This window comes from Coregonus lavaretus (genome assembly GCF_964263955.1).
Source record: "Coregonus lavaretus genome assembly, contig: HAP1_SCAFFOLD_326, whole genome shotgun sequence".
Classification (NCBI taxonomy): domain Eukaryota; kingdom Metazoa; phylum Chordata; class Actinopteri; order Salmoniformes; family Salmonidae; genus Coregonus; species Coregonus lavaretus.
The window spans coordinates 384,682-407,641 of record NW_028164829.1 but is presented as its reverse complement, the minus strand read 5'-3'; the positions used below and the strand labels follow the sequence as shown (position 1 = coordinate 407,641).

Here is a 22,960-nt window from a genome sequence, read left to right as displayed (position 1 = left end):
CTGTTTAGCTACTTTGGACATACTTCGCTTCTTGTCTAACCTTAACCCCTAATGTTTAGCTAACATTATGTAGCGAACGTTGGCCTCAACAAATTGGAATTTGTAAGATGTTGTACATTAGGCAAGTTTGTAACATATCGTACAACTTGTAATTTGTAACATACCATACGAAATGGATGACTGACATCCACAAATGTAATACATACCATACGAAATGTAACATTTACTTAATGGAGAGTCTTGGGTTTACATACAGAATAATACGAAATGCTCTGAGACCAGGTTGGTGCCCGTTTGGGGATGCTTCTGCCTGTATATCAGTGGATGGACAGTTCTGATAAGGAATGGATGGTTTGCATCCCCCAGGAAATAATTTCAGATGTTGTTAAGTACCACCTCCCCCGGTAGATTTTTATTTTATTAGCTAACCAATTTCCTAACCTTAACCTAATTCTCTTTACCTTATAGTTAAAGTCAATTGACAATCTGTATCCCAGCTAGACAACCTCTAGGCAGTAGAGAGGTCTTCCCAGGAGGAATACAGAGTCATAACTGACTTGGTTTATTTTTCTCCTTTAGTCATGGTTCTTCCTGTGCTTCAGGTTTGGAGATGGATACTCTTTGCCTGCATTCACTGGATTTGTGTCTGTCAAGAAACTGCAGGACCGTAAGTAAATCTGCAGTCACAGAAGTTAGAATTTAGTCATCACACTTAAGTCTCTCGTCTTGGTTTAACACTCTCTCTGTCGGAGCAGATTTAGAGCAATTTTTCGTTGACCTTTTCTGCAGATCTTTATCTCCACAGTATTTTTCACCTAGGTTTGTGTTTAGAGGTATCATCTCATTAGGTACTGATTTTCCTGTGTTCTCTGTAGGGTTTATATGGTAGCCATTCCTGCAGTGATCCAGGCAGGCTCAGAGGCCAAGCTTTGTGCCAGCCTTCTGCAGCCCAACGAGACCCTGGTCATGACCATATCTCTGATGGCCGACGGGCAGAACAAAATACTTCTCCACAAGAGTTCTGACCAAGAGTTTCATCGCTGCTTCCAGTTTCAGGTCAGCCCAGCACTGGTGGACATCCACAACCATTCCAATAAGAGTGGACTGGACTTCTCAGCTTTGAATCTCTTAGTTTCTTGGTGCAACGCCAGCTTATTTTATGGGAAATATCAATGTGGTGGCCTACCAGAACTTTTCTGGGATTCAGGCTCAAATTTGTACCAGGTTTTGATTGAATGCTACTATATACTATCTAGACAATTGATATATGACACTTCTCCAAAGCAACTTCCAATAAGGGGAGTGCATAATGTGATCCCTGCAGGAGTTAAACGCTCTACCTTGAAGTTGCTAGTGGCACTCTCTTACCAACTGGGCCACACGGCACCACATCTTAATGTCCTACGTTGTTGGTCCATTAGTTCACCAGTGTTGCGCTCTTCCTCCCTGGCAGGCCCCTCATGTGAAGAGTGACAAAGTGCAAAACTTCAAGGTGGAGGTTCGAGGTGACACGTTTCTATCAACAGAGGAGAGGAAGGTCATGATCAAACCCTACCGCCCCATGACATTCATCCAAACGGACAAACCAATCTATAACCCAGGACAAACAGGTGATGTTAGAGCCAGTACACCTTTAGTATGGTTTGAAGTGATTGGAAGGTATTGAGAACTTCAGAAGATAATCAGGCAATAGTTGTATGATCTTCTGTGTAGAAAAGAACACATCATTGTTAATGATCTTCCCCCAGTCTGATTTGGTGCCTGGTCCTGTCCACTCTGTTCTAACAAGTCATGCGTGGCTTATGAACATTGGAGAGGGAAACGGACGCCTGAAAAACTTCATTCAGGAATGGGGTGCAGATACAGGAAAAAACCCACTGTGGGGTCACTCAGGATATGTACACTGGAACGGAGTTTGAACCGACATGCCACATGTTACGAGATGTTCCTCTCATGGACATAATTGGATAGTGTAAATATATTAAGAACTCGCAGTGCAGTTTTCCTTCATCTGCAATTGATTGAATTGGGGCCTTAGTACCAACAGTGTAAAATATTATCCAGAGTAGCTGTGACAAGTTCTGCTTACTTCACCAGTTTCCCTGGTTTTCCAGAAATGCCGGGTGAAAGATTCCTGGAATCAGGATGGGAATCCTCCAACCAGGATTTCTGGAAACCTTGGAATTTTCAGTTGTCCGACATGATGCTTCTAAAATTCTCATTTTCTTGTCATCGGCTTTTTACAGTGCATTTTAGAGTCGTCACCTTGGATACCAATTTTAGCCCTGTCAATCAGCTGGTGAGTGTTGCAAATGTAATATTGAAAACAGTCCTTCAGATCGGTGTCTACTATTTCAAACCAAAATACGGATACAGAAGTATCACAACTGTGATGGGCATAGCAATCAAGTATTATGTAACACAAGGTACAGCAATCAGTCAGGACATGGGGTTTCCATTCATATAGGTCAGATTGGAATGTATGGGATCATCTTTTCCTGAGACTGAATTAATGTACTAAATTGACATTAGTCCCACTAAGCCAATCACCTGTCTAGTTCCTATAGTTGTAGACCGTTATGCTCCTCTGATGTTTTGGAGTTATTCATGAACCATGAACCCATCTCTTGTCTTTGCCCTTCACAGTACAACATTGTGGAACTTGAGGTAAGACCCTTCCAAGTCTAACTTTATGATAACTGTCACTGTAAATACTGCAACATTAGGACTCCACCCGCTAGCTAGGTCGTCATTAATTTCCACCTACTGTAGAGGTTAGCTAAATACTTCCAATCAGCTTTGTGTGTGTTCTGGGCCCCCTTCAGTAGGCCAATGTTGCAGATAGAAATGTCATGAAAAGAGCTGACTCCTGTATACTGTTATCTTGTTCTATGAACCAACAGGATGTTAATCAGAACAGGATTGGACAGTGGCTCAATACTACATCCAGTGGCAACATTTTGCAGCTTTCTCACCCCCTGAACTCTGAAGCACCTGTAGGATCCTATGCCATTGTAGTGTGGATTGGTCAAGACAAAATATACCAGAACTTCAAGGTAGAAAAGTATGGTAGGTTGAGCTTTTTTCTTTTACCTGTCATGCTAGGTAATGTTATGGCTCTGGCAGTTGAATCAATGCATCACAATCCTGGAACATTCTAGAGTTGACTGCTGTTCTTTTATCTGTAGTTCTGCCAAAGTTTGAGATCAAAATGAACCTCACCGACGAGATCAGCATTGTTCAAGAAGAGTATGATGTGGAAGTGTGTGCCAAGTGAGTAAACGCTAACGGAGATTTCAATGCACTGCAGTTACAAGGTGATGTGTAACTCCACTAAATGGAATGATCTAATAATCGCATTACGCTAATGCAGACCTGGGTTCTAATAAGTAATTTTAATAGTTTGAAATGTGAAAGATTTTAAGTATTTGGTTATTCTTTCTTTGAAAATACAAGTAATTGAAGGTATTTGGATAAACACTTGGAAAGTATTGGCATGTATTTGAAAATAATATTATATTAATAATGATTTAAAATACAAATACTTCAATATGCATGTAAGCTACTTGAACCCAGGTCTTCACTAATGACACATGCTAATTGAAGACCTACAATGCTACTGCTCAATGTCCTGAACTGCTGCTATTAATCCCTGACACTTCAAACGTTTGCTACAGTGGCATTTACATGAACAGCTGGTTCTGTATTCATAAAGCATCTCCGATTGGGATTGCTGCTCTAGGATCCGGTCCCCCCCCATGACATGTGACCTTGTTCATTATGATCCTAAAGTTCAAACTGATCCCTTTCTGAGAGACTTTCTGAATGTGGGTCCAGATTCATTGGCCATGTTGAACACTTGACTTAAGCCTACAGGTTTGCACAAACCTTTGTCTCGTATTAGGTTTTTAAGATGGTGATTGTCGACGTAGGAAATTGTTTGATTCTTTTGTCTTATGAATTGAAATCAGGTACACGTATGGACAGCCTGTACCTGGTAAAGCAGGGTTAAAGTTGTGCCGACTCTTGGGGGACAATGTAGTGATACCGATAACAATTGATGAGAAACATCCACAAGGAGTTCCTGATTACACACCCCCCTGCCACAAAGAGTCAATAGAGGTCTGTATGCTTTCATAAAACGATCATTAGTAGGACTGTTTATACCAACATATTACATTTGAATTTATTTAACTTGGTTCTTAATGTTTGATTGAATTAATTTAAATCTGTTCTCAGTGTGTTTGGTTCTGCTTGCTTTCCCCAGCTGGACCCAACTGGCTGTGCTTCCTGTGTCTTCAACATGGCAATTTTCACAAAGAATTTAGGAGAGAAATTGCTGGGAGACGTGTTTAGTTTCCATGCAGAAGTACAGGAGGAGGGGACAGGTTAGTATTATCACAATCATTGGTAACATTGCTGTCAAATGATGTGTTTTATTGAGTAAATGACATGAAATAACTAGTGCATGTTTCATTAGATAAGGGTTTCCCAAACTCTGTCCTGGGGCCCACCCTGGGTGCACGTTTTGGTTTTTGCCCTAGCACTACACAGCTGACTCAAATAACCAACTCATCATGACTCTTTGATTATTTGAATCAGCTGTAGTGCTATGGCAAAAAACCTAAACATGCACCCACAGGGGACCCGGGACGGAGTTGGAGGAACTCTGCGTTAGATCATGAAGATTGGCAAGAATGAGCTGTTTGACCTTTGGTGCTACAGCGTTGTTTTATAGAATGCTGTTTTATTGTCGTCTGTTTATAATATCCTGCTGTACTGACATTCAGTTTCTGCATGTTGAACTGCCATTGTGCATTGTGTTGGCTCTGGTAATTGTGAAATATACCATCCTATTATTTTCCTTTGACAGGTATTACACGGTCAGAGGAAAAACGCATAGCGCTCTCCTATGTGATTGGGGAACTCTCATTTGTCGACACGCCCCAAATCTATGAGCATGGATCAATTATTGAGGGCAAGGTAAGTCCAAATACAGTGTTTCTGTTGCATTGTGGAGGGCATTTGTTCTTTGCCCTGCTTGCTGAACTACCAGTATGTGTTAGTTAATGACATGTAGCGTCACTTCATTCATACAACTCCCCCCTTTTTCCTCAGATATATGCTGTTCACTTCAACCACACACCCATGTCTGACATGTTAGTCTACCTGTTGGAGGAGAAGGGCTGGTCCTCATATCTACAACTACAGAACCTAACCACGGACAGTCGTGGTATTGCCAGGTTCTCCCTAAACACAACCAGTATGCCCAAAGAGAATATTAACCTCATAGTAAGTATGATTCCTTCTAGGTTTTGACAGCCTCTTTATGCTCAAGACCAACTCAGCCCTTGATCCTACGCCAGCGTTTCCCTAACTGTCCTGGGGACCCCAAGGGGTGCATGTTTTGAATTTTGCCATAGCACTACACGGCTGATTTCAAATAACGGACTCTTTAACAAGTTTTGATTAATTTGAATTAGCTGTGTAGTGCTAGGGCAAAACACAAAATGTGCACCGCTTGGGGTCCCCAGGACAGAGTTGGGGGAAACGCTACCCTAAGGCCTATGGTCTTGTGGGGATCTGAGAAGATTGAATTGGTAATGTTAGCATGGTGGAACTTCCACCAAGCCTATCAGAGGGTAAGGTGGATCTGTTACCATATTGCTTACATCTGTCCTCCCCTCATCACCACTGTATGTAGAACATCGGGTCTAGGGGTTGATTTAGGATTGGTCCTTTAGACTCCTCCTCTTGTTCCTTTACAGGTAAGTGACACCCCACAAGTGGAGTACCAAGGATACAGGGTCCCCTATTTCAACAGAGGGCGTCACGTCCTCTCCCTGATCCAGCCCGCTGCCCCTGACAGTAAACCCTCCAGCTCCCTGGCTATTCAGAAGATGGAGAAACCACTGGCATGTGGGGAGGAAGTGTCAATCACCATCCACTATGCCATCGTAGGGGAGACCGTCCCAAAGGGCTCTGTGGATGTCCTCTACCTGGTGAGTAGAACCCAGGAACTAGTTGACAACTTCCAAACCCAGGGTGGCTCCCAAATGGAACCATATTTCCTAGTTGCACTACTTTTGACCAGGATCATTTCAGACATTGCCCAAGCCTCGCACTTTTCAAAAGGATGTTCCTATACAACACAAACTCCTAATCATCCAGCCTAAACCTTAGTATTAGCCACCTCGATAACATAAGCCACAGCAAATTGGACTTCGTAACATATCATACATCTCGTAACCTATACGAAATGGATGGACATCCACATAACATCATACTAATTGCTGTGTCCTGGATTTGTTTACCACGTCTACCCCTTGAGTCCAGGTTGCATCATCTCCTTTCTGAGTTGATGACCACTGTTTCCCCCTTTCTCTCCAGGCCTTATCCAGAGGGGTGATAGTTCAGCATGGACACAAGAACGTTACTGTGCAGCAGGACAGTCCTGGTGAGTGAGTTTCATTAAGTGATTCTGAACGTTCTGGAAGGCGCTTGATGGCAGTGTGACCTGCTCTTGCGTTGCAGTAGCTGAGGGTGAAGTCACCTTGAAGTTGGCAGTGGTTCCAGAGATGGCGCCGGTGGTTCAGCTCCTGGTGTACAGTATGCTACCCAGTGAGACTGTCATCGCCCACAGCATGAACTTCCCCACTGAGAAATGCTTCAGGAACAAGGTGTGCACATCACAAACATTGTTCTCATTTTATGTTGGGTATGAAGTGTCAATTATTTCCATGCACATAGATACTGTATCATACCTGCAGTAAAAGTGTATAATGTGTATGCCAGGTGTTGGTGGAGTTCTCCCCCTCCAATGCGGTCCCAGGGGAGGAGAACACCCTGCATCTCTCTGCCCAGCCCGGTTCCCTCTGTGGCCTCAGCGCTGTGGACCAGAGTGTTGGCATCATGGAGCCAGGGAAGAGGCTGGATGCTGATAAGGTAACAGAGCTCACTGACGTGAACAACAGTCCTACCACCATACCGACTGTTTTGGTGGTGCTGGGAATACAACCAGCCTCAGGGGAAGAACCATTGACCACAGCAGACATGGAATGGGTCTGTTCACTGTTGGTCATTTGGTGTGCTTTTATCAAAGGTAATGGGACTTATTCTCTGGCTTGAGGCCCTCTTTATATTGACTGGAAATCACCTCACTATTGTTACATAATGAGGTAATATTCTGGGTTGTGTTCATCAGGACACTTTTCTAGACGTTTGGCAATGGGGAAGCAAAATGGAGGTTCTTCTTAGTCCAAGTAGTCCCTCTCTGTTTCAGTCTGTTCTGTTTGGTCCCCAAGAACGTCATTTCACTCCTTCCCATATTGTCCCATTCCAGATATTTGATTTGTTACCAGTCAAGGAGACAACCTATATTCCCTACGAGCTTGAAGATTCAGTAGCATGTTTCCGTGTGAGACCAAGGAGATCCATAATGCCGTACCCAGATGGAACGTCTGGGGAGACAAATGATCCTTATGCAGTTTTTCAGGTAAATACTTCTGCCCTGTTCTCAACTTTTGAAGCCTCTTTATTGCTCTGGGAAGAATCAGTCACCATACCGTTACGATGTGTTCAACTTACAGGTTACATTGCTAAAATAGCCTGAGGCTAGAACACATGTACAGTGACAAATACAACTTTTTAAATAATTTGATGGCATTTCATAGGCACTAGGACTGAAGCTGGCGACTAATCTGGATATAAGAATACCTTCCTGCCTCAGTTACCAGGGGAACCAGTACTATCGCTCCTATGGTGAGATGTCCTAACCAACCCTTATTCTCATTGCTAGAAGTCTTCAATGATTCTCGGGAAATGGATTACTAACACAGCCTGGTTAAAGGGGTCAGAACGCTGCATGCGCTCACTGTTGAGCAAAGCATTCAGTCCATTTTAACTTGAGAATAATGTGCATGATTTGTGTTAGTAGCTTACAGACCTATGGCTGGGCCTGGATCAGCGGGTCCTAGACTTGAAATGGCTATACCTGGTGGAGTTGCCCCAAGACCTCCGCCACTCATACAGACGGTCCGTACATTCTTCCCTGAGACATGGATTTGGGATCTTGTGGAAGTTGGGTAAGTGCTCTGCACAGTGAGGTTAGCCTTGGGTGAAAACCCTCTTAGCTAGATTAGGAACCTGAACCTATTTAAACTGTAGTACAGAGTAGGCCAGGTTTCTCTTAGGAAAGAGCTCCTTTAACCTCAATGGGTCTCCCTGGTTAGATAAAGCTAAATGCATTCGAAACGGTGTTCATATAATTGGTACAGTCCTACTCCACGCTCTGTTGGACACTTGGTGGCTTTCTGTTTAAACTCTAACCTCTGTATTCCAGGGAGTCTGGATCAGCAGACGTCCCCCTGACAGTCCCAGACACCATCACCACCTGGGAGACTGAGGTCTTCTGCCTGGCCCCCAGTGGCTTTGGTCTGGCTCCTCTGGTGGAGCTCACGGTCTTCCAGACGTTTTTCCTGGAGCTCACCCTGCCCTACTCAGTCATCCGGGGAGAGCACTTTGAGCTGAAGGCCACTGTGTTCAACTACCTCTCCAAGTGCATCATGGTACAGCACTGCACCAGGATCGTATTTAGTTTTTGTCAGACCATGTTATCTTACAAAGTGTTCCTCTTCGGCAGGTTTCTGTGACTCCGGCTCTCTCCCCAGACTACACTCTCACACCCTTGAATGACGTCCACTACTCCTCATGCTTGTGTGCCAATGGACGAAAGACCTTCAGTTGGACAATGGCTCCCTCTGTCCTGGGTAAGTCTCCCGTCAACCGTTCAAACAGCAGAATGGATGTCAACCTGAGTTGTGTACTGTCACTGTGTTGGATGTTGTGTAACCTGTGGTGTCTGCCAATGTGTGTAGGGGTTTTGAACGTGTCCGTTAGTGCACAGGCTGTCCATTCCCACACTGCGTGTGACCATGAGATTGTGAACGTACCGGAGAGAGGACGCGTTGACACAGTCACACGGAGCCTGCTGGTGACGGTATGTAGTTTGCTGCTGGGAACTAACCGTTAGGTTGCACAGATTGTCTAGTGTAACTGCCTCTGAAAAGAATCCCTCTCCTGTCCTCCAGGCTGAGGGAATAGAGAAGACCGACACCTACAACTGGTTGCTGTGTCCAACTGGTCAGTAATGAATGAATGTTCGCGGTTGTTCGACGTGCTCTTCGCCATTCATCTTATCATCTTTGTGTCCACAGGAGAAACTCTGACAGAGGAGGTGGAACTGCAACTCCCCCAGAATGTGGTGGATGGATCTGATAGAATTTCCCTCACCGTTCTGGGTAAAATAAACTATGGTTTGTTTAGAGGTGTAGTGGTGGGAAGACAACCCTTCTCCAGTGATAATGCTGCTGTTTGCTGAAGAGGACCGTCTTACAGAAGTCCCTTGTTTCTCTGTAGGGGACATCCTGGGTCGGGCCCTCAACCACCAGGATGGACTGTTGCAGATGCCGTATGGGTGTGGAGAGCAGAATATGGCCCTCCTCTCCCCCAATATCTACATCCTGGAGTACCTGAGGAACACAGGGCAGCTCACCCCAGCCATCCTAGACAAGGCCACCAAGTTCCTCACTAGTGGTAGGAGTGTCCCTTTTGAATCTGGCTAATATTTATTATAGACAAACTTACTGAAACAGGGCTGGATTTGTCCAGTAAAAGGTTTCTCCAGTGTGCCCTAATGACTAGGACCCTGTTGTCATGTAAATGATGGAGCTACAGTACAGATGACATCACTGACCCAACACATGGAGGGACTTCCACATGGTTTCTCACTGAAATCATTTGATCGTAGAATATTGACACTCTGTCCCAAATGGCAGCCTATTGCTTACATAGTGCACTATTTTCCTGTCTCAAGTAGTTCACTATATAGGGCAGGACTCAACCCTGTTCCTGGAGAGATACTGTCCTGTAAGGCTTCACTCAACCCTACTCTAACTGACCTTTTTTAAATAATTAGCTGGTTGATGAGTTGAATGGGGTTAATTACAACTTGGGTTGGAGTGAAAACCTACAGGAGGGTATCTCTCCAGGAACAGGGTTGAAGAGCCCTGATATGGAGAGCCATTTGGGGCACAAACCCAGTGACTATAAAAACCACTTGGTCACTGTTCACTCTAAAAACCCACCGACAGGTTACCAAAGGCAGCTGAACTACAAGACTGCTGACGGTGCATACAGCACGTTTGGACAAGGCTTGGGGAATACTTGGTGAGTACTTGGCTTGTAAACAACTGTCTGTTTCAATGAAGTAGTGGCCAATCAAATGGCATCGTCTCTGGCAGGGAGACCATGGCTATGTAATGTGAAGCTCTAAGTCACTTTTATGACCATCTTATGTGGATATTATGACTGCTTTTAAATCAAGTTCTTTCTTCAGGCTGACTGCTTTTGTCTTGAGATCCTTTGGCAAAGCACGGTCTTTCATCTATATTGACCCGGCAAAAATGGAGCAATCCAAGACTTGGTTGGAAAGTCAACAAGGCAAACATGGCTGTTTCAGAATTTTGGGGAAACTCTTTAACAACAGAATGAAGGTTTTTATATTGCTAATAAACTGAACGATGTTAGACGTAGTCTGTTTCGGCAGACCAGTCATAAAGTTTGATTTCAACAATTGTATCAGGCTAGATACAGTTAGTATTTTGACATTGTTTTATAGGGTGGCGTGACGGATGAAGTCACACTGACTGCTTACGTCACTGCTTCAATGCTGGAGCTCGACATGTCAGTGTCGGTAAGTAACCTCACTCCATATAAACATTGATTCTCACTCCAGCAACATTGTTACAGGCTACTAATTTAGCTTCCTGTATGAAGTCTGTATACATCTTACAGATTATACAATGTAGTGAGTTACAGGGGAATTGTTATTTCTTTGAAAGTAGCCTATGAAATGACAAAGAATGGGCTGTACCATGAACACATCTGAATGGTATAGTTCTGCTACTATTGATATTAGACTCAATATGCTACTATGAAGTGTCTCAATGTGCTGCTGTTATTCTGTGCTCCAGCATCCTGTTGTGGACCGCAGCTTGTCTTGCCTGAAGAACTCGACCAGTGATTTGTCCAACACCTACACTACTGCTCTGCTGGCCTACACCTTCGCCCTGGCAGGGGACATGGAGACACGGGCCCAGCTTCTGCAGCACCTCAACACCATCTCATTACAAGAGGGTGAGCTATATCCTGGTCCAAGATCTGTTAGTGCTGCCTTGATTGAGCTTGCCTGGACAATGGATTACTCCTAAAAGTGCAAACCCTCGGCCCGTCTAGCACTCCAGATAGGCCCAATCAAACGGCCAGTAAAAGTGTTTTTAAGAACAAAAATACACTTTGAACTGACTGTCAGTTGTTTTGGGCATAAAATGAATTGGGGAGGTCAGAACTTTGTATTATGCTGAATAAGCAGTCCTTATTCTGACTTGTGCGCTCTCCTCGGCCCTCAGGGGGTCTCCTGCACTGGTCCCAGTCCTCCTCAGAGACCTCACCATCCCTTGAGGTGGAGACCAGCGCCTACGTTCTACTGGCGTCCCTCAGTGCCTCTCCTCTGTCTACCTCTGACCTGGGCTACGCTTCCCGCATCGTCAGGTGGCTGGTGAGGCAGCAGAACGCCTACGGAGGCTTCTCCTCCACACAGGTAGACTTCCCAAACACATTGGTCTGAAATGGCACCCTGTGCTGTGCACTAGTAGAGACATTATTACTTTGACTTCTATCAGACCACAGGCATGTGCTCTTCATGTCCAGCCTGGTGAGGCTAACTTCCACTGATACAGAGCCATGGAATTGGGAAATGGTCACTTTAGGAACTGTTCAATGTAAAAATCAACCCTTTCTGTAAAATGGGCTCTTTAATTTTGAAGTGATTTTTCCCTGTGGTCTGTTTAGGACACGGTGGTGGCCCTCCAGGCCCTGGCTCTCTACTCCACCAGGGTGTTCAGTAGAGGAGGAGCCAGCACAGTGACAGTACAGTCTCCCAGTGGGCATCAGTACCTCTTCTATGTGAACCAAAACAACAAGCTTCTGTACCAGGAGAGGGCGCTGCAGGACACAGAAGGGAAGTACAGCATTGAAGTGAAGGGCAGCGCTTGTGCCTCAGTGCAGGTCAGTGAATACACATCTCTCCTCCCAGTCCTGTGGCGGAAGATGTGCTTTAATATACATTATTGGGAAGGTCAAACCTATAAGAAGCTTCTTCTGGCTTGATTTTTAGTTCATTAAATATGTGTTTATTCTAGCTTATAAAATGTTTGTTTTTGGACAGGATGGTTTCCCTGACTTCCTCTTCTCTGTCCCAGGTGGCGCTCCACTACAACATCCCTACTCCTACCAAAAGCACAACGCTCAGTATCCAGGTGACTCCAGAGGTAGACTGCAACAGCAAGTCTTTGCGACCCAGAGTCACGCTGAAACTCCAGTCTCAGTAAGAATGAAGGACCCGTTTTGTCTTCACAGCATTCTTTTAAATGTTGACAGTTCAGTGTTATTTTGGAGCGTGTCTTACAGAATGGATTTGACCCAAATGAATTGTTATTGACCTTCCAATCCAACTTTATCAATAATCTCTTTGTTTTCACAGATATCATGGAAAGGAGCTGACCACCAATATGATTATAGTGGATTTGAAAATGCTCTCTGGGTTTTCCCCAGATCCAGACTCTTTGGGGAGGGTGAGTTTTTGTGACCTTTATCCATGGAGGTCTTGCCTCATCTGTGACCCTTTCTAACACGGACTGTTTTTGTCCATGCAATATGAATGGCTTGTCTTCACAGCTGAGGGGTTCAAGTCAAGTGGATCGTGTTGATACCAAAGATGACCATGTGTTAACGTACTTGACAGAGGTGAGGTGAAAACCACCCATCAGTTTGAAATGGTCCACATAGCACTCTGCAATAATATAATGGGTGTTATTTCAAAATAATATATATAGATGTACTTGTGGTGACATGTCAGCAAAGCTGAAATGTAACTTCTGCTTAGATCATTTAATGACCAATATGTTTGTTTTTCTCCCAACAGTTAACATCACTATTTCCTTTTACCATCACCCTGGACATCATACAGGAGCTCCCAGTACAGAATCTAAAGCCAGCGGTGGTCAAGATCTACGACTACTACCAGCCAAGCAAGTTGATTTACTAACCCGCCCCAAAACCTCCTTTTCCATGGTTTAACTAACATTTTTGGTCAACTTGTGTTCATTTACTGAGACTAACATGTACTATGGTTACAGGTGACCAGGCTGAGACAGAATATGTCTTCCCTTGCAAGTAGGAGTTCCAAGCTGGTGAGCTGTTTTAAATCTAGAATAATTGGTGATGAATAATTTTCTAGCTGACTCAACTATACATGTAGTATAAATGATTTGGGAGCCTGTATTCTTTAATCTAATTGCTGGTCTGTTACATTTAATTTATTTGCTCTTCTGCAGATGTAAGATGACATTGAGGTCACACCTGCAACCCTTCAGACCTCTTTCAAGTGCTGAAGTAAATAAATGATGTAACTGGAAATAAAGTTTTTCATTATAACCCTTTTCTGGAGTGTTTGTTTTAAAGATTGTCACACTGATAAGCAGTGAGTGCTGAGGTGAATATTGTAAGGCAGTGGTTCTACTACTGGAGGGAACCTGGCCTTGCCACAGGGGGTACTGGGAACTCATGGACAGAGCAGAATGTCATTGGGGACAGTTAACAAACTATACCTCCAGAGAGCTGCTGTTAAGCAGGGTTGCCAGCTCTACAAAGGTGTAAATGTTATTGCTCAATTTTGTACACAGCTTTGGTTTCTCACTTTCTGTTCTGCAGTCTGTCATGGACCCCTGTAGTTGTGAAGGTTCTTTTATTCCTCATCAGGGAATGGGCTCGGAAACATTATACCACAATTATATGAACAAATCTTACAAGGGAATGAGTCCTGTCTATAATCTCCATTACGATAGCCTAATGGTGTGGACACCACAGGAAAGGTGTGGTCGTACATACCTCACAAATCAATTAGATGAACAGAACCATCGACATGACAGACGCGCACAACGGGTACTATAGAGCCCTGTTGACGACACGACTCACTAAACTATATGAAAGTAATGTATGCAAACATACTGGGATTATGAACAAGAGTGTGCTGTGAAAACCTTTGAAAAGCTGTGAGACTCATGACCAGTACAATGCCAGATGTTCAGAGAAGATGTGAAAACCTTTGAAAAGCAGTGAGACTGCCAGATGTTCTGTTTTAGTTCAGAGAAGATGTATCAAGCCCTCTTTATTGGACATTGCTTTGGAATTCATAAACTATAGTGACCCAAAATATAAACGCAACATGTAAAGTGTTGGTCCCATGTTTCATGAGCTAAAATAAAAGCTCCCAGAAATGTTCCATAAACAAAGCTTCTCTTATTTTGTGCACATTTGTTTACACCCCTGTTGGTGAGCATTTCTCCTTTGCCAAGATGATCTACCTGACAGGTGGGGCATATCAAGAAGCTGATTAAAGAGAATGATCATTACAGGTACACCATGTGCTTGGGGCAATAAGGCCACTCTAAAATGTGCAGTTTTGTCACGCAACACAATGTCAAGTTTTCAGGGAGCGCGCAATTGTCATGCTGACTGCAGGAATGTCCACCAGAATTGAATGTTCATTTCTCTACCATAAGCTGCGTCTAACGTCATTTTAGAGAATTTGCCAACCGGCCTCAACCGCAGACCACGTGTAACCACGCCAGCCCAGGAACTCCACCTGCGGGATCGTCTGAGACCAGCCACCCGTACAACTGATGAGACTGGAGTATTTCTGTCTGTAATAAAGGCTTTTTGTGGGGAAAAACTCATTCTGATTGGCTGGGCCTGGCTCCCCAGTGGGTGGGCCTATGCCCACCCATGGCTGCGTCCCTACCCAGTCGTGAAAACCATAAATATGTTCCTAAAAAGTAAAATCATTGTTGCGTTTTATATTTTGGAGTATATTAAAGATCAATGGATACATATCACACCCAATTCAGTGGTCACTTATGGGTAGAATGATATCAAGTGCATTCTATCCAACAGCTCAAACTCCGATTAGGACTGCGACAGTCAGTTGGATCCAGTTATGCAGTGGTCAACAAACCCCCCTGTAGTCTCCTGGGGGATACTCAATCACATGTGGTGTCGTACACTCCCATTGTTAATCCCAAATGGACCTCTGGCCCCTACACATCCTAGGCATTCTGGTTGATCTGAAAGGATTACATCAGTGGTGTTGTCAGGTCGCTATTTGGTTTGGGAACAAAACATTTCAGTGCCGATTATTGTATAGGACAATATACAAACGTATTTGAAAAATACCATTTTATGGAGTACATTTATTGGTTTCTTTACAGTTTGAGAATATATGAAAATACAGTTGAAGTCGGAAGTTTACATACACTTAGGTTGGAGTCATTAAAACTCGTTTCTCAACCACTCCACACATTTCTTGTTAACAAACTATGGTTTTGGCAAGTCGGTTAGGACATCAACTTTGTGCATGACACAAGTAATTTTTCCAACAATTGTTTACAGACAGATTATTTCACTTATAACTCACTGTATCACAATTCCAGTGGGTCAGAAGTTTACATACACTAAGTTGACTGTACCTTTAAACAGCTTGAAAAATCCCAGAAAATGATGTCATGGCTTTAGAAGCTTCTGATAGGCTAATTGACATCATTTGAGTCAATTGGAGGTGTACCTGTGGATTATTTCAAGGCCTACCTTCAAACTCAGTGCCTCTTTGCTTGACATCATGGGGAAATCAGCCAAGACCTCAGAAAAAAAAAAAATGGTAGACCACAAGTCTGGTTCATCCTTGGGAGCAATTTCCAAACGCCTGAAGGTACCACGTTCATCTGTACAAACAATAGTACGAAAGTATAAACACCATGGGACCACGCAGCCATCATACCGCTCAGGGAGGAGACGCGTTCTGTCTCCTAGAGATGAACGTACTTTGGTGCGAAAAGTGCAAATCAATCCCAGAACAACAGCAAAGGACCTTGTGAAGATGCTGGAGGAAACAGGTACAAAAGTATCTATGTCCACAGTAAAACGAGTCCTATATCGACAGAACCTGAAAGGCCGCTCAGCAAGGAAGAAGCCACTGCTCCAAAACCGCCATAAAAAAGCCAGACTACGGTTTGCAACTGCACATGGGGACAAAGATCGTACTTTTTGGACTATTCAACGCTGGTCTGTCCAATCGGAATCCACGCTTCAAGATTGTTTTGATCACGCGGACTGGGATATGTTCCGGGTAACTTCCGAAAATAATTTAGACGAATACACTGAAACGGTGACTGAGTTTATCAGGAAGTGTATAGGTCATGTTGTTCCCACTGTGACTATTAAAACCTACCCTAACCAGAAACCGTGGATAGATGGCAGCATTCGTGCCAATCTGAAAGCGCAAACCACCGCATTCAACCATGGCAATGTGACTGGGAATATGACAGAATACAAACAGTGTAGCTACTCACTCCGCAAGGCAATGAAACTGGCAAAATATCAGTATAGACAAAGTGGAGTCGCAATTCAACGGCTCAGACACAAGACGTATGTGGCAGGGTCTACAGACAATCACAGACTACAAAAGTAAAACCAGCCACGTCGCTTCCAAACAAGCTAAACACCTTCTTCGCCCGCTTTGAGGATAACACAGTGCTACTGACGAGGCCCACTACCAATGACTGTGGCCTCTCCTTCTCCGTGGCCGACGTGATTAAGACGTTTAAGCATGTTAACACCCGCAAGGCTGCAGGCCCAGACGGCATCCCTAGCCGCGTCCTCAGAGCATGCGCAGACCAGTCTGCTGTTCCCACATGCTTCAAGATGGCCACCACTGTTCCTGTACCCAAGAAAGCAAAGGTAACTGAACTAAATGACTATCACCCTGTAGCACTCACCTCTGTCATCATGAAGTGCTTTGAGAGACTAGTCAAGGATCATATCACCTCTACCTTACCTGTCACCCTAGACCCACTTCAATTTGCTTACCGCCCCAATAGATTCACAGACGATGCAATCGCAATCACACTGCACACTGCCCTATCCCATCTGGACAAGAGGAATACCTATGTGAGAATGCTGTTCATTGACTATAGCTCAGCATTCAACACCATAGTACCCTCCAAGCTCATCATCAAGCTCGAGGCCCTGGGTCTGAACCCCGCCCTGTGCAACTGGGTCCCGCCCCCAGGTGGTGAAGGTAGGAAACAACATCTCCACTTCGCTGATCCTCAACACTGGGGCCCCACAAGGGTGCGTGCTCAGCTCCCTCCTGTACTCCCTGTTCACACATGTCTGCGTGGCCAAGCACGCCTCCAACTCAATCATCAAGTTTGCAGACGACACAACAGTAGTAGGCTTGATTACCAACAATGACGAGACCGCCTACAGGGAGGAGGTGAGGGCTCTGGGAGAGTGGTGCCAGGAAAATAACCTCTCACTCAACGTCAAAAAACAAAGGAGATGATCGCGGACTTCATGAAACAGCAGTGGGTGCACCCCCCCTATCCACATCGACGGGACCGCAGTGGAGAAGGTGGAAAGCTTCAAGTTCCATGGCGTACACATCACCGACAAACTGAAATGGTCCACCCACGCAGACAGTGTGGTGAAGAAGGCGCAACAGAGCCTCTTCAACCTCAGGAGGCTGAAGGAATTAGGCTTGGCACCTAAAACCCTCACATACTTTTACAGATGCACAATTGAGAGCATCCTGTCGGGCTGTATCACCACCTGGTACGGCAACTGCACCGCCCTCAACCGCAGGGCTCTCCAGAGGGTGGTGCGGTCTGCCAAACGCATTATCGGGAGCAAACTACCCGCCCTCCAAGATACATACCCGATGTCACAGGAAGGCCAAAAAGATCCTCAAGGACATCAACCACCCGAGCCACTGCCTGTTCACCCCGCTATCATCCAGAAGGCGACGTCAGTACAGGTGCATCAAAGCTGGGACTGAGAGAATGAAAAACAGCTTCTATCTCAAGGCCATCAGACTGTTAAATAGCCATCACTGGCACATTAGAGGCTGCTGCTGCCTATTGAAATCACTGGCCACTTTAAGAAATGGAACACTAGTCACTTTTTAATAATGTTTACAGTCACTTTAATAATGTTTACATATCTTGCACTACTCATCTCATATGTATATACTGCATTCTATTCTATAATATTCTACTGTATCTTAGTCCATGCCGCTCTGTAATTGCTTGTCCATATATGTATATTTTCTTAAATTCCATTCCTTACTAGTTTTGTGTGTATTAGGTATATGTTGTGAAATGTTAGATATTACTTGTTAGATATTACTGCACTGTCGGAGCTAGAAGTACAAGCATTTCACTACACCCGCTATAACATCTGCTAAACACGTGTATGTGACAAATACAATTTGATTTGAAGATCGTACGTTTTGGAGAAATTTCCTGTCGTCTGATGAAACAAAAATAGAACTGTTTGGCCATAATGACCATCGTTATGTTTGGAGGAAAAAGGGGGATGCTCGCAAGCCGAAGAACACCATCCCAACCGTGAATCACGGGGGTGGCAGCATCATGCTGTGGGGGTGCTTTGCTGCAGGAGGGACTGGTGCACTTCACAAAATAGATGGCATCATGAGGAAGGAAAATGATGTGGATATATTGAAGCAACATCTCAAGACATCAGTCAGGAAGTTAAAGCTTGGTCGCAAATGGGTCTTCCAAATGGACAATGACCCCAAGCATACTTCCAAAGTTGTGGCAATATGGCTTAAGGACAACGAAGTCAAGGTATTGGAGTGGCCATCGCAAAGCCCTGACCTCAATCCTATAGAAAATGTGTGGGCCCAACTGAAAAAGCATGTACGAGCAAGGAGGCCTACAAACCTGACTCAGTTACACCAGTTCCGTCACGAGGAATGGGCCAAAATTCACCCAACTTATTGTGAGAAGCTTGTGGAAGGCTACCCGAAACGTTTGACCCAAGTTAAACAATTGAAAGGCAATGCTACCAAATACTAATTGAATGTATGTAAACGTCTGACCCACTGGGAATGTGATGAAAGAAATAAAAGCTGAAATAAATCATTCTCTACTATTATTCTGACATTTCACATTCTTAAAATAAAGTGGTGATCCTAACTGACCTAAGACAGGGAATTTTTACTTGGATTAAATATCAGGAATTGTGAAACTGAGTTTCAATGTATTTGGCTAAGGTGTATGACAACCTCTGACTTCAACTGTATAATGAATTGGTTAATAGTTCATGTAAAAATCAAAATGTACCTGTTGTGTCTGAAACCATGTTGCTAATCATGCTGTGGAGGACAAGGAGATCCGCTGACACTGTACTTTGATTATAAAGGTTTATTCATAACAAAGGATTTCAGTGTCGATTTACAGATACCTGCAGGCATCTGGAGAACAGCGACCCAAAAGAATAAGTTGTTCTGTCCGTCCTTTGTCTTCACCAAGTATATATCCTATGTAATCTGATATGGGTGTTTCCCCTACAGACCAATCCCAGGAGGTCACCTAACAGACTTCCTCTGCTTTAGGGTGCCCCTCTAAAACTGCTCCCCAGATGTCTCCCTGGGCTACATCAACATTCTCTAAGCTACCATTTGCAAACATTAACAAAGTCATAAATTCCTCAGATACTACATACCGATTAAGGTTATTTTGGGGTGGGGTCGCGAGAAATTCTGGCAAAATAAATGGGATTCACAGAAATTCTGTCTGAAAAAATGGTGTCCCCGCTAAAAAAGTTTGAATACCACTGGGCTAGTGGGAGTTACCAACATATTTCTTGGACCAGTCATTTCAAATCAGTCAAGGGAAGTGACAAGTGTACACTTTGGGAGGAAGGAGAGAGAATTGGGACAGTATCTCTATAGGGATGCCATCCCCTTCTGTCGTATCATGTAGAGAATGTTTTGGACTTCCTTTTTCTGGGCAGCTGAGGAGGGGAGAGGGGGGTAGCCAGAGGTTCCTCTTTGACCAGTGTGGCTGAGGAGGGGGCTGATAACCCCAAACCAAAAGAACCAGGCTCCAGCTTGACCCTGGAGGGGAGCGAGATGACCCAGCTTTAGGCCTCTTGGCTGGGGAGGCTTGGTGGGCGGAGGGGCAGTTGTGCTGGTTCAGACACACAGAGCAGAGAGGATTGACAGGTAGACACACCTGTTGACCAAACCCCACCAGCAAACAGTTGATCTCACTCCATAGATCCCCGTGAGAGAGGAAGATCATCATCGATCAACATCACCATCCCAGTCTTCACCAAATGTTTTCCTTTCCTGCTGTAAAGGATCTGATTGGTCAGTGACTGGTTAACGAGTGACCTGATAGGTCAGAGGGACAGGAAGTGGTGTTGTCACCTTGGTAACCAGTCTTCCAGGGCCTTGCGTGTCTCCTCTGGGTTCTTGATCCCACCTCTCATCCATCCCAGCCTGTTGGAGATACGGTGGACGTGTGTGTCCACGCCTACGAGAGGCGGCATGGATCTTTCATTTAACCTAGACTTTGATCTGAAGCCAATCTTGTGATTCTTGTGATTTTGTTTGTTTGTGGGCCTATGTAGCCAAATTGTATCTATGATCGTATGTTATCCATTCATGCAGCATCACCGACGTCTGCTTCAGGATCTTCACCTTGGTCTGGAGGAGGGGGTAGGGGAGAAGGCATGTCAAGGAACTTCACCTTGGCCTGGAGGAGGGGGGTAGGGGAGAAGGCATGTCAAGGAACTTCACCTTGGCCTGGAGGAGGGGGGTAGGGGAGAAGGCATGTCAAGGAACTTCACCTTGGTCTGGAGGAGTGGGGTAGGGGAGAAGGCATGTCAAGGAACTTCACCTTGGTCTGGAGGAGGGGGGTAGGGGAGAAGGCATGTCAAGGTTTTTTTCATACTCATGTTCAAAGGAAGACATGGTGCAGTAAGAGTGTGTGTGCCTTCAGAAAGTTTTCACACCCGTTGACTTTTTCCACATGTTGTGTTACAGCCTGAATTTAAAATGGATTAAATTGAGTTTTTTTTTTAATCACTGGGTAGAATTTGTATTTATTTATAAAAAGCTGAAATGTCTTGTCAATAAGTATTCAACCTCTTTGTTATAGCAAGCCTAAATTAGTTCAGGAGTAAAAATGTGCTTAACAAGGTCTTCCATCTTTTTAGGTAGAAAACGTGAAGACTGGCTATGGTCATCAGCGAGGAGCTGAGAGATAAATGATATGGATTTCATGTCTCATTGACAATTCTAGCAAGCACTGGTTATGCAACAAACCCACTGAACCACTTCTTCACAAGCTACAAGTGCTGATGCACTACAACCTCTGGAGCAACACTCAATCCACTCCTGAGATGGAGACTTATCCCGTCCACCCATTCATTTAATTCTGACAGGTATCACGAGATTATTTATTTGAAGAGACATTTTGAAGTACACACATTGTAGTTGACTTATAGAAAATCAGTACTTGATTTAACAGAAGGCTTTTCTGGTGAAGGTTAAATAGCTGAGGTAAAATGTAACAGTCCTATAGTATTTCTTACAGTATACTGCATGTAGAGCTATAGAATGTCTTTGAAAAAGCTGTGCATGAGGTTAAGGCATATTGTCTTGCAAAATGTAAAGTATTTTTAAGGCTCATGATTATATATACCCGTCCGGCTCAGTTGGTAGAGCATTGCACTTGCAACGCCAGGGTTGTGGATTCGATTCCCATGGGGGACCAGTACGAATGAAAATGTATGCACTCGCTACTGTAAGTGGCTCTGGATAAGAGCGTCTGCTAAATGACTAAAATGTAAATGTAAATGTAATAAGTTGCACTACCTCATCTCTGTACCCCACAATTATCTGTAAGGTCCTCAGTCGAGCAGTGAATTTCAAACACAGATTTAACCACAAAAACTAGGGAGGTTTTCCAATGCCTCACAAAGAAGGGCAGATGAGTAGGTAGATGGGTAAAAATAAAAAAGCAGACACTGAATATCCCTTTCAACATGGTGAAGTTATTCATTGCACTTTGGATGGTGTGTTAATACACCCAGTCACTACAAAGATACAGGCAAACATTTTATTGAAAAGCATGTTGTTGTTCTTGAAATATGCACCATGCTGCATTGTTGACAATATGATCCTGCATTTGAAATGGGCGTTCAGTCTAATCGAACTCCCTGAATATCCAGCAGGTGCGAGCGTTTAGTAATTATAAAAAAGTCCGGAACTAAGGATATTTATAGGGACGTGACCGACAGTCCATATTTCCGTTCTACTGAGTCCACAAACAATCCGCGGTGGTGAGTATGCCTAGGCCACGGGTGTTATGGCAATTTGTTGCGCAATCTTATACCTATAACAACAGGTCGGCGATTAAGTTTTAAAAAGTTAGTGCCTAACATTTCTACTTGCATCTGGTCTTTTACAGGCTATACCAAATGCAATCCAAAAGGGTTTAGCAACAGAATTGCTTATGTATGTGCACGCTAGACAAACATCTGCAATCTGTGTTTGGCGCCCAGTTTCTAGACCGATATATAAGTAAAACAATAACCTAAATGCAGTTGAGCCTTTTTACCGACCTGTCTACAGCCTGGTCTCATGGACTAGATGTAACATAGTAAATGTAAATCCGGGACACTGTACTGTTAAATAAGACCGACCATTACTTAAGCCAAAATAGTTAATGCTTGGGGTGGGCGTATAACGCTGACGAATTTAACATTTTGGGTAATAAGCAACTTCAACTACTTACTACTGTTTAGCTACTTTGGACATACTTCGCTTCTTGTCTAACCTTAACCCCTAATGTTTAGCTAACATTATGTAGCGAACGTTGGCCTCAACAAATTGGAATTTGTAAGATGTTGTACATTAGGCAAGTTTGTAACATATCGTACAACTTGTAATTTGTAACATACCATACGAAAT

General features: G+C 44.0%; 1 protein-coding gene across 1 annotated transcript; it reads left to right on the top strand.

Annotated features, from left to right (window-relative positions):
* Positions 1 to 581: 581 nt before the first annotated feature.
* On the top strand, positions 582 to 13,297 carry LOC311115092 (alpha-2-macroglobulin-like; the record flags this gene model as incomplete). Its single annotated transcript, XM_084190300.1, has 35 exons — positions 582 to 667; positions 876 to 1,056; positions 1,454 to 1,610; positions 2,247 to 2,299; positions 2,647 to 2,667; positions 2,904 to 3,069; positions 3,189 to 3,273; positions 3,972 to 4,122; positions 4,268 to 4,388; positions 4,874 to 4,983; positions 5,119 to 5,292; positions 5,769 to 6,002; positions 6,391 to 6,457; positions 6,535 to 6,680; positions 6,796 to 6,945; positions 7,343 to 7,495; positions 7,674 to 7,761; positions 7,934 to 8,084; positions 8,342 to 8,567; positions 8,642 to 8,768; positions 8,877 to 8,998; positions 9,090 to 9,141; positions 9,216 to 9,299; positions 9,418 to 9,594; positions 10,152 to 10,227; positions 10,397 to 10,553; positions 10,679 to 10,753; positions 11,034 to 11,196; positions 11,469 to 11,659; positions 11,911 to 12,126; positions 12,321 to 12,445; positions 12,602 to 12,692; positions 12,796 to 12,864; positions 13,043 to 13,148; positions 13,257 to 13,297. The coding sequence occupies 35 exons, from the start codon at positions 582 to 584 to the stop codon at positions 13,295 to 13,297; spliced, it is 4,392 nt and encodes a 1,463-aa protein (XP_084046426.1).
* Between the last annotated feature and the right edge of the window lie 9,663 nt (positions 13,298 to 22,960).